At 38.8% G+C, this 16607-nt stretch overlaps 2 protein-coding genes across 10 annotated transcripts in view; both read left to right on the top strand.

Annotated features, from left to right (window-relative positions):
• RASAL2 (RAS protein activator like 2) overlaps nt 1-16607 on the top strand; it is a gene marked incomplete at its 5' end in the record, with an annotated part of 387226 nt that overhangs the window by 189419 nt on the left and 181200 nt on the right. For all 9 annotated transcript variants that reach the window (XM_082612733.1, XM_082612736.1, XM_082612732.1 and 6 more), the window contains one exon: nt 13072-13198. In XM_082612733.1, the coding sequence (XP_082468859.1) occupies nt 13072-13198 (127 nt within the window). The remainder of the gene's footprint in view (nt 1-13071; nt 13199-16607) is intronic.
• On the top strand, nt 8804-9931 carry LOC309800478 (large ribosomal subunit protein uL10). The gene has a single exon (XM_082614604.1). The coding sequence runs from the start codon at nt 8885-8887 to the stop codon at nt 9839-9841; it is 957 nt and encodes a 318-aa protein (XP_082470730.1). The 5' UTR covers nt 8804-8884; the 3' UTR covers nt 9842-9931.

The raw sequence follows: 16607 nt of genomic DNA, 5'->3' as shown, positions 1-16607 counted from the left end.
CATGATAGGAAAAGTTTAGAAATACTTTTTTGTGTGTGTGTGGAAGGACCAGAATACGCTGTCACTCTTTTTACCTTCTACCCACACTATCTTGAAGAATATAACTCTTATCTTTGGAGTTTTGCGTTGAACAGTTTAGAATTCCTTGAAACAAGGAGTTTAAGGAACTTCCTGCTAAAATTATCTTAAAAAGCTGTCTTAAACCTTAATCAGCTAATCACAGGGGTGTTTATTGCTGTATTAATAAGATCAATTAAGAGGGTTCTGTAAGGGTTTAAACTGAATCCTTAGCCAGGCACTGTTGGAATGTGGGAGGATTATATTAGTCTAGTATCACTCATGTATTCACTGTGTGGGATCTTTTAATGCTCTCTCTTAACTCTGCATGTTTCCTGTCAGAAATGGGAAAAGGTTTGCTTGGGCAATGTACATGGGAAGAGTGTTAAGTATATTAGTTACCAAAATGGGAATGTAACAGAAGAGTAGATCTGGGCAGAATGCTGAAAGAGGTGCCAGGAGTATCACCTTGAGAAATGATTCACTGATTCAGTAAATTGCTTCATGCAAATTGTGCCAAATAGACATTGCTTATGTGTTATGAATTTACTTCCCTGTCCGGATGCCAGGATAGGCCCCAGCTGGCTTGGCACCAACCCGTTCAAAGAGGACGTAGGAGGCCACTTGAATTCCATTTTGCTTGCAAGAGATAAGGCCAAGTAAACTAGAGATTAAGGAGTTGAGGGAAATGGTAGAGAAGATAATCATGAACTCTCCAGGGTGCAGCCAGTATAAAAATACAAAAGAAAGCTGAATTTGTGAGTTCCTTTCTTTTGGCAATAACAAGGCATTAAAATGGTAAATGTGGCTCCTTTTTTCTTCAGTCAGACTCTACTTTCTGTATTTGGAATTTTAAAAGCTTGATGCTAGTGTAAAGGCAGCAAGGTAGTAATAATGCAATTTCAAAATATTTTAAAATATTTTTCATGATTTTGGAAAACAGTATTTACACTCAGATATATTGATGAAAATAGCAGTTAGGCTTTGTGCAAACAGCTAAAATCAAGTGTTATTTATCCTGGGGTTAACTACCCATGGCATATTTCATTCAGAACTGCTTTCAAGTTATTCAGCAGATACATAATGTGCCCCTGTATGTGAATTCACTGTTAGGAGTTACAAAGAATAAGACACAATTCTTTCCCCTCTCCCCAGTACCAAATTTAGTTGTGGGAACAGGAAAAATGATTTTAAAATGGCATTTGATAAATAGCACAAGTAAACTGGATAGAATAAAAGAAAGAAGTCCATTTATTCTAAAGCACTGTAGTCTCTGTCATTAAGATGCTATTGACAATGGGCAATTACCAAAGGAAGCTTAAGAAAGAAAGGGGATCAAAGTTATGTGTTATGAATATTAATCTGTAAGATATATTGGAAGAGGGAAAGGTAGGAAGGAGACAGACCAATTACAAGACTACTGTTCCTCTGATCTAAAAACTTGAATTGTTTCCCAGTGCTTCCTGAATTATTCATGGCCTGATATTAAAGCCTTCCCATGCAGTTATAATATATTTTGGTGTTCTCCCACTTCTCCTCCTTAAGAAGCTCTAGCTAAATTGGCCTACTCCTGGTTCCAAATACAGTAAAAAAAGAGTATGCGTACCAACTTCTTGGCTGATGTTATGTTATTTCCTTTGCCTAAAGTGGCCCCCATCTCTACCCATCAAATATTCATTTATTCATTTGTGAGTTGGAGCTATTTTAAGGTTTGGAGATTGACTGGTAAGTTAAGCTGTTAACTTATGTGGAATTAGTTGCACAAATGAATAATTATGATTCCATGTATAAGTATACTGCCAGAGAAAGATCTGTTATTGGAGGAACCTCAGGGAGTGTACCTTAACCTCCCTTAGGGAAATGATAGAAAGGAAGGTTCCTGGAAGAAGCAATGCCTGTCCTAAGCCATAGGATGGTTAGGAGTTTACCTTGCAGGTATAGAATAGAAAAGAAAGTGAGGGAAAATATTTCAGGCTGAGAGAACAAACTAAGCAAAGGCACTGAACTACAACATAAGGAATATTTTAGGGAAATGCAAGCAATTTGGTGTTCCTACTATGTAAAATCTAAAGCTGGTTACTTATACAGTGGCCAGATTGTGGAAAACCTGGTATACTATATCAGGGAAATTGCACTTGCTCTGTAAGACATTAGTTTCAAAACACTCTTTTAGCAGAACAACGCCTTTTGTAGAAAAGCTTATGTAGAAGCCCTGTACAACAGATAAACTCTGAATTATGCTCTGGTTGAAGCAGAGGGATATGTCCCTTGTCACATGCACACACAAACATACCATCACTTCTTTGAAAAACACTGCAAAGGAGAGCAACTGAAGGCCTTTAAGTCTCAGAATGACTGGTAAGTTAAGCTGTTAACTTATGTGGAATTAGTTGCACAAATGAATAATTATGATTAATTATGATTCCATGTATAAGTATAGTGCGAGAGAAAGGTCTGTTATTGGAGGAATCTCACGGAGGTGTACCTTAAATGATTATAATTGCATTTTAGAAATATTCTGGTAACTATGTAAAGGATAGATTTAAGGGGCAGAATATCACCAATGAAGAGACTGTATTAGTAGTTTGGATAAGAGAGAATAAGAGGCTTTTGACACCAGCTGTGATGGAGTAACTGGTACAAGACTAGCCCTCCCATTGCAAACAAAATAAGACTGGACCAAAAATATATATATACCAGCCAGAGATTGGTTCAAGATGGTGGAGTAGAAGGATACACACTCACTCCCTCTGGCAAGAGCACCGGAATCACAACTTAACTGCTGAACAATCATCGACAGGAAGACACTGGAACTCACTAAAAAAGATACCCCACATCCAAAGACAAAGGAGAAGCCACAGTGAGATGGTAGCAGGGGTGCAATCACAATAAAATCAAATCCCATAACTGCTGGGTGGGTGACTCACAAACTGCAGAACACTTGTACCACAGAAGTCCACCCACTGGAGTGAAGGTTCTGAGCCCCACGTCAGGCTTCCAACCTGGGGGTCTGGCAACGGGAGGAGGAATTCCTAGAGAATCAGACTTTGAAGGCTAGTGGGATTTGACTGCAGGACTTCGACAGGACTGGGAGAAACAGAGACTCCACTCTTGGAGGGCACACACAAAGTAGTATGCGCATCAGGACACAGGGGAAGGAGCAGTGACCCCACAGGAGACTGAACAAGACCTACCTGCTAGTGGTGGAGGGTCTCCTGCAGAGGCGAGGGTGGCTGTGTCTCACCATGAGGACAAGGAAACTGGCAGCAGTTCTGGGAAGTACTCCTTGGTGTGAGCCCTCCCAGAGTACGCCATTAGCCCCACCAAAAAGCCAGGTAGGCTCCAGTGTTGGGTCGCCTCAGGCCAAACAACCAACAAGGAGGGAACCCAGCCCCACCCATCAGCAGACAAGCAGATTAAAGTTTTCCTGAGCTCTGCCCATCACCACTCTCTCCCATCATAAAACTTGCACAAGCCTCTTATATAGCCTAATCCACCAGAGGGCAGACAGCAGAAGCAAGAAGAACTACAATCCTGCAGCCTGTGGAACAAAAACCACATTCACAGAGAGATAGGCAAGATGAAGAGACAGAGGGCTATGTACCAGATGAAGGAACAAGATAAAACCCCAGAAAAACAACTAAATGAGGTGGAGATAGGCAACTTTCCAGAAAAAGAATTCAGAATAATGATAGTGAAGATGATCCAGGACCTTGGAAAAAGAATGGAGGCAAAGATCGAGAAGATGCAAGAAATGTGTAACAAAGACCAAGAAGAATTAAAGAACGAACACCCAGAAGAATTAAAGAACAAACAAACAGAGATGAACAATGCAATAACTGAAATGAAAACTACACTAGAAGGAATCAATAGCAGACTAACTGAGGCAGCAGAAGAACGGATAAGTGACCTGGAAGACAGAATGGTGGAATTCACTGCCGTGGAACAGAATAAAGAAAAAAGAATGGAAGGAAATGAAGACAGCCTAAGAGACCTCTGGGACAACATTAAACGCAACAACATTCGCATTATAGGGGTCCCAGAAGGAAAAGAGAGAGAGAAAGGACCTGAGAAAATATTTGAAGAGACTATAGGCAAAAACTTCCCTAACATGGGAAAGGAAATAGCCACCCAAGTCCGGGAAGCACAGAGAGTCCCAGTCAGGATAAACCAAAGGAGAAACACGCCAAGACACATAGTAATCAAATTGACAAAAATTAAAGATAAAGAAAAATTATTAAAAGCAACAAGGGAAAAATGACAAATAACATACAAGGGAACTCCCATAAGGTTAACAGCTGATTTCTCAGCAGAAACTCTACAAGCCAGAAGGGAGTGGCATGATATATTTAAAGTGATGAAAGGGAAGAACCTGCAACCAAGATTACTCTACCCTGCAAGGATCTCATTCAGATTCGAAGGAGAAATCAAAAGCTTTACAGACAAGCAAAAGCTAAGAGAATTCAGCACCACCAAACCAGCTCTACAATAAATGCTAAGGGAACTTCTCTAAGTGGGAAACACAAAAGAAGAAAAGGACCTACAAAAACAGACCCAAAACAATTAAGAAAATGGTAATAGGAACATACATATCTATAATTACCTTAAACGTGAATGGATTAAATGCCCCAACCAAAAGACACAGGCTCGCTGAATGGATACAAAAACAAGACCCATATATATGCTGTCTACAAGAGACCCACTTCAGACCTAGGGACACATACAGACTGAAAGTGAGGGGTTAGAAAAAGATATTCCATGCAAATGGAAATGAAAAGAAGGCTGGAGTAGCAATACTCATATCAGATAAAATAGACTTTAAAATAAAGAATGTTACAAGAGACAAGGAAGGACACTACATAATGATCAAGGGATCAATCCAAGAAGAAGATATAACAATTACAAATATATATGCACCCAACATAGGAGCACCTCAATACATAAGGCAAATGCAAACAGCTATGAAAGAGGAAATCAACAATAACACAATAATAGTGGGGGACTTTAACACCTCACTTACACCAATGGACAGATCATCCAAACAGAAAATTAATAAGGAAACAAAAACAGCAGATTACACTTCTCAAGTGCACATGGAACATTCTCCAGGATAGATCACATCTTGGGTCACAAATCAAGCCTCAGTAAATTTAAGAAAATTGAAATCATATAAAGCATCTTTTCTGACCACAACACTATGAGATTAGAAATCAATTACAGTGGAAAAAAGCACAAACACATGGACACTAAACAATACGTTACTAAATAACCAAGATATCGCTGAAGACATAAAAGAGGAAATCAGAAAATACCTAGAGACAAATTATAACGAAAACACCATGATCCAAAACCTATGGGATGCAGCAAAAGCAGTTCTAAGAGGGAAGTTTATAGCAATACAAGCCTACCTTAAGAAACAGGAAAAATCTCAAATAAACAATGTAACCTTACACCTAAAGGAACTACAGAAAGAAGAACAAACAAAACCCAAAGTTAGTAGAAGGAAAGAAATCATAAAGATCAGAGCAGAAATAAATGAAATAGAAACAAAGAAAACAATAGCAAAGATCAATAAAACTAAAAGCTGGTTCTTTGAGAAGATAAACAAAATGGATGAACCATCAGCCAGTCTCATCACGAAAAAGAGGGAGAGGACTCAAATCAATAAAATTAGAAATGAAAAAGGAGATGTTGCAACAGACACCGCAGAAATACAAAGCATCCCAAGAGACTACTACAAGCAACTCTATGCAATAAAATGGACAACCTGGAAGAAATGGACAAATTCTTAGAAAGGTATAACCTTCCAAGACTGAGCCAGGAAGAAATAGAAAATATGAACAGACCAATCACAAGTAATGAAACTGAAACTGTGATTAAAAATCTTCCAACAAACAAAAGCCCAGGACCAGATGGCTTCACAGGTGAACTCCAACAAACTTTTATAGAAGAGCTAACACCTATCCTTCCCAAACTCTTCCAAAACAAAGCAGAGGAAGGAACACTCCCAAACTCATTCGATGAGGCCACCATCCCCCTAATACCAAAACTAGACAAAGATACTACAGAGAAAGAGAATTATAGACCAATATCACTGATGAATATAGATGCAAAAATCCTCAACAGATACTAGGAAACAGAATCCAACAACACATTAAAAGGATCATACACCATGATCAAGTGAGATTTACCCCAGGAATGCAAGGATTCTTCAACATATGCAAATCAATCAATGTGATACACCATTTTAACAAATTGAAGAATAAAAACCACTTGATCATCTCAATAGATGCAGAAAAAGCTTTTGACAGAATTCAACACCAATTTGTGATAAAAACTCTCCAGAAAGTGGACATAGAGGGAACCTACCTCAACATAACAGAAGCCATATACAACAAACCCACAGCAAACATCATTCTCAATGAGGAAAAACTGAAAGCATTTGCTCTAAGATCAGGAACAAGAGAAGGATGTCCACTTTCACCACTGTTATTCAACATAGTTTTGGAAGTCCTAGCCATGGCAATCAGAGAACAAAAAGAAATAATAGGAATACAAATTGGAAAAGAAGAAGTAAAACTGTCACTATTTGCAGATGACATGATACTATACAAAGAGAATCCTAAAGATGCCACCAGAAAACTACTAGAGCTAATCAATGAATTTGGTAAAGTTGCAGGATACACAATTAATGCACAGAAATTTCTTGCATTCCTATACACTAATGATGAAAAATCTGAAAGAGAAATTAAGGAAAGACTCCCGTTTACCACTGCAACAAAAAGAATAAAATCCCTGGAATAAACCTATCCTGGGAGACAAAAGACCTGTATGCAGAAAACTATAAGACACTGATGAAAGAAATTAAAGATGTTACAAACAGATGGAGAGATATACCATGTTCTTGGATTGGAAGAATCAATATTGTGAAAATGACTATACTACCCAAAGCAATCTACAGATTCAATGCAATCAAATTACCAATGGCATTTTTTACAGAACTAGAACAAAAAATCTTAAAATTTGTATGGAGACACAGAAGACCCTGAATAGCCAAAGCAGTCTTGAGGGAAAAAAACGGAGCTGGAGGAATCAGACTCCCTGACTTCAGACTATACTACAAAGCTACAGTAATCAAGACAATATGGTACTGGCACAACAACAGAAATATAGATCAATGGAACAGGGTAGAAAGCCCAGAGATTACCCCATGCACCTATGGTCAACTAATCTATGACAAAGGAGGCAAGGATATACAATGGAGAAAAGACAGCCTCTTCAGTAAGTGGTGCTGGGAAAACTGGACAGCTACATGTAAAAGAATGAAATTAGAACACTCTGTCACACCATACAGAAAAATAAACTCAGAATGGGTTAGAGACCTAAATGTCAGAGTGGACAGTATAAAACTCTTAGAGGAAAACATAGGAAGAACACTCTTTGACATAAATCACAGCAAGATCTTTTTTGATCCACCTCCTAGAGTAATGGAAATAACAAAAAGCTCAAATGGGACCTAATGAAACTTAAAAGGTTTTGCAAAGCAAAGGAAACTACAAACAAGATGAAAAGACAACCCTCAGGATGGGAGAAAATATTTGCAAACAAATCAACGGACAAAGGATGAATCTCCAAAATATATAAACAGCTCATGCAGCTCAATATTAAAAAAAACAAACAACCCAATCCAAAAATAGGCAGAAGACCTAAATAGACATTTCCCCAAAGAAGACATACAGATGGCCAAGAAGCACATGAAAAGCTGCTCAACATCACTAATTATTAGAGGAATGCAAATCAAAACCACAATGAGGTATCACCTCACACCAGTTAGAATGGGCATCATCAGAAAATCTACAATCAGCAAATGCTGGAGAGGGTGTGGAGAACCCTCTGGGTTCTCTTGGAACCCTCTGGGAACCCTCTTGCACTGCTGGTGGGAATGTAAATTGATACAACTACTATGGAGAACAGTACGGAGGTTCCTTAAAAATCTAAAAATAGAATTAGCGGGCCTCCCTGGTGGCGCAGTGGTTGAGAGTCCGCCTGCCGATGCAGGGGATACGGGTTCGTGCCCCGGTCTGGGAGGATCCCATGTGCCGCGGAGCGGCTGGGCCCGTGGGCCATGGCCGCTGAGCCTGCGCATCCGGAGCCTGCGCGTCCGGAGCCTGTGCTCCGCAACGGGAGAGGCCACAACAGTGAGAGGCCCGCATACCGCAAAAAAAAAAAAATAGAATTAGCATATGACCCAGCAATCCCACTACTGGACATATATCCAGAGAAAAGCATAATTCAAAAAGACACATGCACCCCAGTGTTCATTGCAGCACTGTTTACAAGAGCCAGGTCATGGAAGCAACCTAAATGCCCATCAACAGACGAATGGATAAAGAAGATGTGGTACATATATACAATGGAATATTACTCAGCCATAAAAAGGAACGATGTTGGGTCATTTGTAGAGACATGGATGGATCTAGAGACTGTTATACAGAGTGAAGTAAGTCAGAAAGAGAAAAACAAATATTGTATATTAACGCATATATGTGGAAGCTAGAAAAGTCATACGGATGAACCAGTTTGCAGGGCAGAAGTAGAGACACAGATGTAGAGAACAAACGTATGGACACCAAGCGGGGAAAGTGGCAGGGGGTTGGTGGTGGTGGGATGAATTGGGAGATTGGGATTGACATATATACACTAATGTGTATAACATGGATAACTAATAAGAAACTGCTGTATAAAAAAATAAAATTCAAGGCCAGGCGTCCTGGAGTGAGTGACATCGTCTTTAAACCCTCGTGGCAATCCCTGACGCACCGCAGTGATGCCCAGGGAAGACAGGGCGACCTGGAAGTCCAATTACTTCCTTAAGTTCATCCAACTTCTGGATGATTATCCGAAATGCTTCATTGTGGGAGCAGACAATGTGGGCTCCAAGCAGATGCAGCAGATCCGCATGTCTCTCCGAGGGAAGGCCGTGGTACTGATGGGCAAGAATACAATGATGCGTAAGGCCATCCGAGGGCATCTGGAAAACAACCCAGCTTTGGAGAAACTGTTGCCTCACATCCGGGGGAACGTGGGCTTTGTGTTCACCAAGGAGGACCTCACTGAGATCAGGGACATGCTGCTGGCCAATAAGGTGCCAGCTGCCGCCCGTGCTGGTGCCATAGCCCCATGCGAAGTCACTGTGCCTGCCCAGAACACTGGTCTGGGGCCTGAGAAGACCTCCTTCTTCCAGGCTTTAGGCATCACCACTAAAATCTCCAGGGGCACCATTGAAATCCTGAGTGACGTGCAGCTGATTAAGACTGGAGACAAAGTGGGAGCCAGTGAAGCCACGTTGCTGAACATGCTGAACATCTCCCCCTTCTCCTTTGGGCTGGTCATCCAGCAGGTGTTTGACAATGGCAGCATCTACAACCCTGAAGTACTTGACATCACAGAGGAAACTCTGCATTCTCGCTTCCTGGAGGGTGTCCGCAATGTTGCCAGCATATGTCTGCAGATTGGTTACCCAACTGTTGCATCCGTACCCCATTCTATCATCAGTGGGTACAAGCGGGTCCTGGCTTTGTCTGTGGAGACTGATTACACCTTCCCACTTGCTGAAAAGGTCAAGGCCTTCTTGGCTGATCCATCTGCATTTGTGGCTGCTGCCCCCGTGGCAGCTGCCAGCACTGCTGCTCCTGCTGCTACCGCTGCAGCCCCAGCCAAGGTTGAAGCAAAGGAAGAGTCGGAGGAGTCGGACGAGGACATGGGATTTGGTCTCTTTGACTAATCACCAAAAAGCAGCCAACTCAGCTGGCTTTATTTGTGAAACAAGGAAATAAAGGCTTACTTCTCTTACAAAAAAATAAAAAAAATAAAAAAATAAAATAAAATTCAAAAAATATATATATATAGCAGCTATTTTCAGGCATTGGACAATAGGTAGCCAAAGACAGTGATGGTCACCATTCTCCCTGAAGAAAAAGAAGGCTCAGAAGAAGTATCATACAAGGCAAAAAGGTTTAAAAAAAAAAAAGAAAAAGAAAAATTTCTCTCATTCCCGAACCTGAAAGATATACAATTTTTAGACTAATTCAGTGTAAACAAGTAAATGTGAACTAGTAAACTAAATTAGGACAATCAGAATGGACAGAATCATTTTTCTAAAATTGTCTTTTCTAAAACTGATTTTCTTTGGCTGTATACTAAGATTTGTAAACTCCAGCTTAGTTCATTTGAAGATACTTGAAATATTATACTAACTTTTAAGAAGCGGGTCAATATCTTTAAAAGAATTATTTATGTAAGAAACAGTCAGTGGTGTTGTAAAAACAAATGATTCTTAAGAAACACATGTTTAGAATAAAAGTAAATACTATTTTCCCTTATATTCTGAGTCAGAGATAAAATGCCCTCAACTTTAAGAGTGATACTGTGAATAAAACCGTTCATCATATTTTAAGTTTCAACAATGGGAAACGAAGAGTCTACGTTCAAACTTTGAGAATATAATTGTGAGTGAAGTTTAGGCCCAAATAAGAAGTTTGATATATTTTATTTATTCTCTTCTTAGATATGATAGAGACAAAGTATAATGATAATAGAAACCATTTCTTTCTTTTTCCTGGGTATGGCCTTTATAAATTTCCACAGATAAGACTGTAGGTCATTCCCTCCTAAAATGTCAAAAATAGCTCCTCTTTTCTGTATGGCTTAGGCCTTCATTATTTCAGGTAATAGGAGTTTTGGGGGAACTATTACAAAAATAGTTATGTTTATTTATGTTCATCTGTTTGTTCAAAGATCCAGACTACTTTTTTTTTTTTTTTCCAAATTTACATCCGTTCTTTCCTAAGGCAGGTAGAGGATACATTTTTACCTTTCTTACTAGGAGGGAGGTATTTTAACCTCTTGGTGCTACTCTTTTAATTATTTAAGTAGAGATCATTTCCATCCTGAAAGGGGTGGATGACTTAGATTACTGTTCTTAAAGTTTTATATTACAGAGAACTTTTAGAAGACTTATTAGCTTTACTGATGCTATTATTTGATATTCCCTTATTTTTTAGAATTTTACCTTTCTTAATTCCACCATTTGGTTTCTCAGTGTGCAAGCAGTAACCGTAGTTATTATGGTCATGAGGAAATGAGAATTTTCAGTCCTTATGAAGACATTAGAATTTTGCTCTTCAAATTCTCAGTAGCACAGAGAAAGCTTCCGTTGGTATCATCCTCTTGACCCCAGTCTTAGGAGTTGGATTACTGAGGCAAAGCAGAAAGCATGTACATTTAAGCCCATATCTATTCCAGTTTTGCTGGATCAATTGATATGCCCATAGTAATCATCTGGAGAGATAAATTATTCCTCATCTGTGAAAAGGGGATAATAATAATGGCTTCCTCATAATGTCACACATGTAAATTCCTTAGCCTTGTACATAGTAAGAATTTAATGCTAGTCATTATTATTGAAATTTGTTTAAAATGCCTGTATTGGAGCCATAAGAATTAGAGACTGTGATTAATTGTTACCGAATTGGTTGCCTGGACCCACACCAGGGCCCTAGCCTAGGCTCTCTCAGCCAGAGAGGTTCTTTTTCCACTCAGATTCACACAGCAAGTAATGAAACTGGCCAAAGAATGGAGGAGTGTGGGAATTTAGTTCACAAATCAACTTCTCAACCTGATTCGGGCTGAGACACCATATATATAGAAGGGTCCAGGTAAAAGGGAAAGAATTGAGTAAAGAGAAGGAGTATTCATAAGATATCTGAGAACAAGGCTGTGGTTTGGACCCAGAACTGAGGGAACACCCCTTTTCAGTCCTTGTATGGACTTTTCCAGTTGTCATGGCAACTCCAGTTGTCATGGTGCTCATAATTGTGTCATTCAGCATTCTAATGTATTACAGTGAACGTACAGAGAGGCTCAAGGTGCACTGGAGATCAGGTTTTCTGCTATCTTGGGCCCAGTTGGCTCTAACCAGGTCTTGTTTTTCTGTTTGCAGCTTCCTCCTTTTGTAATTGAGCATGAAACTCAGATAAGGGCAGTTAGTTTCCATTTGAGGGAGGGGGGGAGGTATGATTCCCGGGCAACTGCCTTGGTAACATAATTCCTGACATATTTTGCCAAACTATTTAAGATGTTACAAATACTATTCTTAATTCTGATAGAGATTACTAATAAAATCTCATTGTGAAAAGTCTTTGCCCTCTACCCCCAAAGTAAGTTGACTTGGTCTTTTAGAATTACCGAAATTGAAAAAAAAAAAAAGCAACTTAGAGCCGTCCCATTACTCTACAGTAATAAAGCAGTGTGTAAATTGTAAAATAGTTAACGGAATTAGAGATCTTTTGTACCATACATAGTTCTTATTCCACATGTACAAACAGAAAAAAAGTTATGCCAGAAGAAGTATTTTTTAGGATTTCAAAAACTAATCTCATTTGTGGAATAAAATATGCCATTTTGTGTATCAATTACTATCTATACTCTAAAAACGTGTATAGGTAGTATAGTATTTCATTAACTATCTCTAAGTGCTTACTTTTAAAATTGGAGAAAATTTGGTTGATTTTACTACTTTTATCTAACAAAACCTTCCTTTAAGAGAATTTTGGAGTGAAATCTTTCTGGTCAACTTTCATTTCCATTTACCTTATTGACGATTGGGCAGGAATGGGACTTGTGAACCAGTTTCTGATGTAAAAGAATCTTATTTGTGTGGGTGTTTTGTTTTCTGAGCTCCCTAAGCACGTACACAACTGGATGTGATTTGTACATACTTCATGTAAGTTAATTTGCATACTCACCTTTCCTGATCTTTCAGTTTTCTTTTTAAAGAAAAGATTCCTGGAAAAGGGTTGGTAATAACTTTAGCCTTTGTGCATACATTATTTCTACATTTCTTCTGTTTTGCTCTGATGATTACACACTCCTAACCTTCATCAACTAAAAACGTTATTCAGTCAGAAGGTAGTTATGGCACTATTAAGTTTCATCTCTTTTTTGGTTTACTAGATACCTGTGGAGGGAGGACAGGAGCAGCAGACAGATTCCACCAAAGGGCGATGCCTGAGGAGAACTGTCAGTGTCCCTTCCGAGGGACAGTTTCCTGAGTACCCACCAGAGGGCGCCACTAAACTGGGTAAGCTAATGTAAAAGGAAAGAAATTCCTCGTTTTTATCTGGTAATTTATGGACTTGTTATTGAGTGTTACAGTAAAACAAAACATCCTTCATTTACTGTTAAGTAAGTACTTTAAAATATAGTATGTTAACCAAGAATTAGAGATCATTAGAAAGTTTTATTCTTTATAACGAAGTGGCAGCAAAGTTATTTTACAGAGAGAAAATTTATCTGAGCGCTAGTTAGTTGCTGTAAACTCCTGGGCAAGCCGGATGATACGTTGTCTCTGATTTTACTGCTTGGCTTTAAATTTTGAAAGAACATTAGGTGATCTTACTGAAGCACTGAGATTTACTGGGGAGCCAGTTTTGGTTGGAAACTTAGTATTGAATGGTTTGTGCCCTGTTCACACAGCTCCTGATGTTGTCTTGTATAATGTAATGTCAGATTAAGGTAGTTTAGCTGCGCTAATTTTATATGGCCCATGTAAATTATATTCAGGACTGTGGTTGGAGTGGGTGACAGAAGGGATACATCAGAAAACCCCACTTGAGTTGTTATATACTAAAGGAATTAATGTCAATATCAAAGCTGCTCTTTCCCTGTTTCCTACCAAATGATTCTGTTTGGTGTTTTGCATGCTTACCAGTGGATATTTAAATAATTAGACCAGTCAGGTAATTTTAAGTGAACATAATTAAGATTAAGTAAAATAATGAAAGAATTTGAAAAGTAGGAGTTGCTTTGGTGTTTTGCATTGTGGTATTATTCTTTGCTTAGTGAACCTAGACATTTAGTCATAGACATTTAGTAGGCAGATAAAACAGAATCATTTATTGTCTCTATGTTTGTTAGTATGGATAATTTTGTGATTTTGTTGTATTTTTGAAAATCAGGGTTTTGGTTTTTTTGTTTGTTTTTGCCTTTTCCTTCATCTCCTTTCATTTTCTAAATGGAGCTCAGATTCTTAGTCAGAATTTGAATCCTTTAGTTCTCTTTTTATCCTGTGACATTTATCGCTTTTCTAGACATTAGTCAGGTTAGCAAACACTTTTCTCCAAGGGGTCATACTTGGAAAAATCAAATTTTCCTCTCATCCATTGTACTTCTTTAGCATGTGTTGAAACCAGTTTAGGTGTGGGCTTAAATTATATTGCAAACCTTCCTGGATGTAACCATTTTTTAGCCTGTTAGTGTTTCACATACAAGTTCTATGTGAATTGGACTAGCTCAGAGTCACCTTCTTTCAACTCCTTTGCTGTCATTATTTGTAATGTTATGTTGATGACTCTCTTTGCCACTTCTCTAGGGTCCTTTGACTATTCACACTTTGATCCACAAAAGTCAGCTGATTTTTGAGGAAGTGTAATTGTAGTCTGAATAATTATTATGATTTTATAGGAGAGGAATACTTAGTAAATTGTTAAATGTCTCCAACATTCCAGGTACAGGTCCGAAAGACAAACTAAGATGAGGTGGCCAAGATGTGTAGTCCAGAGCCAATCCTCCACCTTCTGTCCTTGACAAGTCTGGCAGCCATCTTGACTCATGGCAGTCCATGATCATTTTTGGAGTGGATGTCCTAAATTAGCATTAGGAGCTACGGCCCATAAATATTAGAGAGAAAAGGACTACTTTTAGAGTCATTCTTCCTTACATGCCAATCTAGTGTCGAATTAGATAATTATTCTGTTGTTCTGTTTTTATTTCTCAGTGATTTGTCTTGAGGCAAAATTTCCTGCTATCAGCTATTTAATTGAGCAATTGCTATATATGTAACCTTTTATGCCAGTCCCTAAGAATGAAAAGAGATAGAGATAAGATTTCTGCCTTTAGAAAATTCTTACTTAGTTAGAAAGATAGATTATTGATGCCTATTCACAGTATATGCTATTATTGTTGTATATTGTGTGGCTTTTATTGATTTTTATTTTTTAAAAACATTCATTTATGTGGCAAATAATTATTGAGTGCGAACTATGTGCCAAATGCTGTTTTGGGAACTTGAGATATAGCAGTGAAAAAAAAATAGACATAAACCTCTCCCTTGGTGGAGCTTACATTCTCTTGAGTAGTGACAAGCAATAAGCAAGAGTAATAAGTAAAATATATACTGTGCTAGAAGGTGATAAGTACAGAGAAAAAAATAAAGTAGGGATCAGGGATAGGAAGTGTCAGGGAAGTATAATTTTAGCTAAGGTGACCAAGGAATGCCCCACTGTTGAGTGACATGTGACTAAAAATTTGATTAAAGTGTGGGTATAATGCATGTAGATACCTGTGAGTGAGGGGTTTCACTCGGGAACAGCTAGTATAAAGTAGGAATATGCTAAGAGTGTTCCAGGAACAGCATAGAGGCCAATGAGACTGGAATGGAATGAACGAGGACGAGAGTAGTTGGAGATGATATCACTGAGCTCTTTGGCAAGCAGATCATAAAGGTTTTGTAGGTCATCGTAGGAGCTTTGGCTTTTACTCTGGGAGGTGGGGAGCCACTGACATCTATACCAAGACTAGGGAAGCAAGAATGGGAGTTTAGAAACTAATTAGGGTGCTACTGCAATAATCTATACAAGACATGGTAGACCTTGGGCCATAATGGTATTAGTGGAAGGGCTGAGAAGTGACCAGATTGTATCTGAAGGTGGAGCCAACAAGCCAGTTCGCTGGTTGGATTGGATGTGGGAAGTGAGAAACAGAAGAGTGAAGAATTCTGGCTAGAGCAGCCAGAAGAATGAAAATTTTTAGAATAAGGAAGACTGGGAGAAGCAAGTTTGAAAGTGGGACTGACCAGGAGCTCAGTTTGGACATCTTAAGTTTGAGAATCTTATTAGATACACAGATAGAAATAAGTGAGTCGAAATTAAGGGAGAAGTACAGACTGGAGATACAGATTCAGGCTTTTAGCAAATGGATGGTGTTTGAAGCCATGAGATTGAGTGAGATCATCAAGGGAAGTGTATTTAGGTAGAAGAGAAAAGCTTAAGACTAAGCCCTGCAACATTTAGAGGTTAGGAAGATGAGGATGCATTAGTAAAGGATGGACCAGAGAAAGAGAAAGAAGATATAGAATTTTGTTTCCAAATAAGTAAGTCAAGTGTGTGGGGAAGCCCTTCTGTTTTTGCAGGGTTCTTTCCCTTTGCAAGCTCTGCATGCTCTTTGTTCCTCACCAGTAGAGGAACCCCAAGGAGGACAGATCAGTTTTTGCAGATGTAAAACCATGGCATACATTTTGATTTCAGGTGTGAGGCAGTCAGCTATGGAGAAATGCTCACTCATGAAAAACATGCACCTTTTATTCTACCTCAGAAAATTCATAAAAGAAAAGAGCCCTGTGAATATAAAGGATCTGTGAAGAACTTTTGTTAGTGGCTGCCAATTTACTGTCCTTCAGAGATTTAAAACTGGTGAAAAAACATGAGTGTAAA

The sequence above is a fragment of the Mesoplodon mirus genome, assembly GCF_964341445.2.
Source record: "Mesoplodon mirus genome assembly, chromosome: 3".
Classification (NCBI taxonomy): Eukaryota; Metazoa; Chordata; class Mammalia; order Artiodactyla; family Ziphiidae; genus Mesoplodon; species Mesoplodon mirus.
The sequence above is the reverse complement of the archived record's forward strand: the minus strand, read 5'-3'. Positions and strand labels throughout refer to the sequence as shown.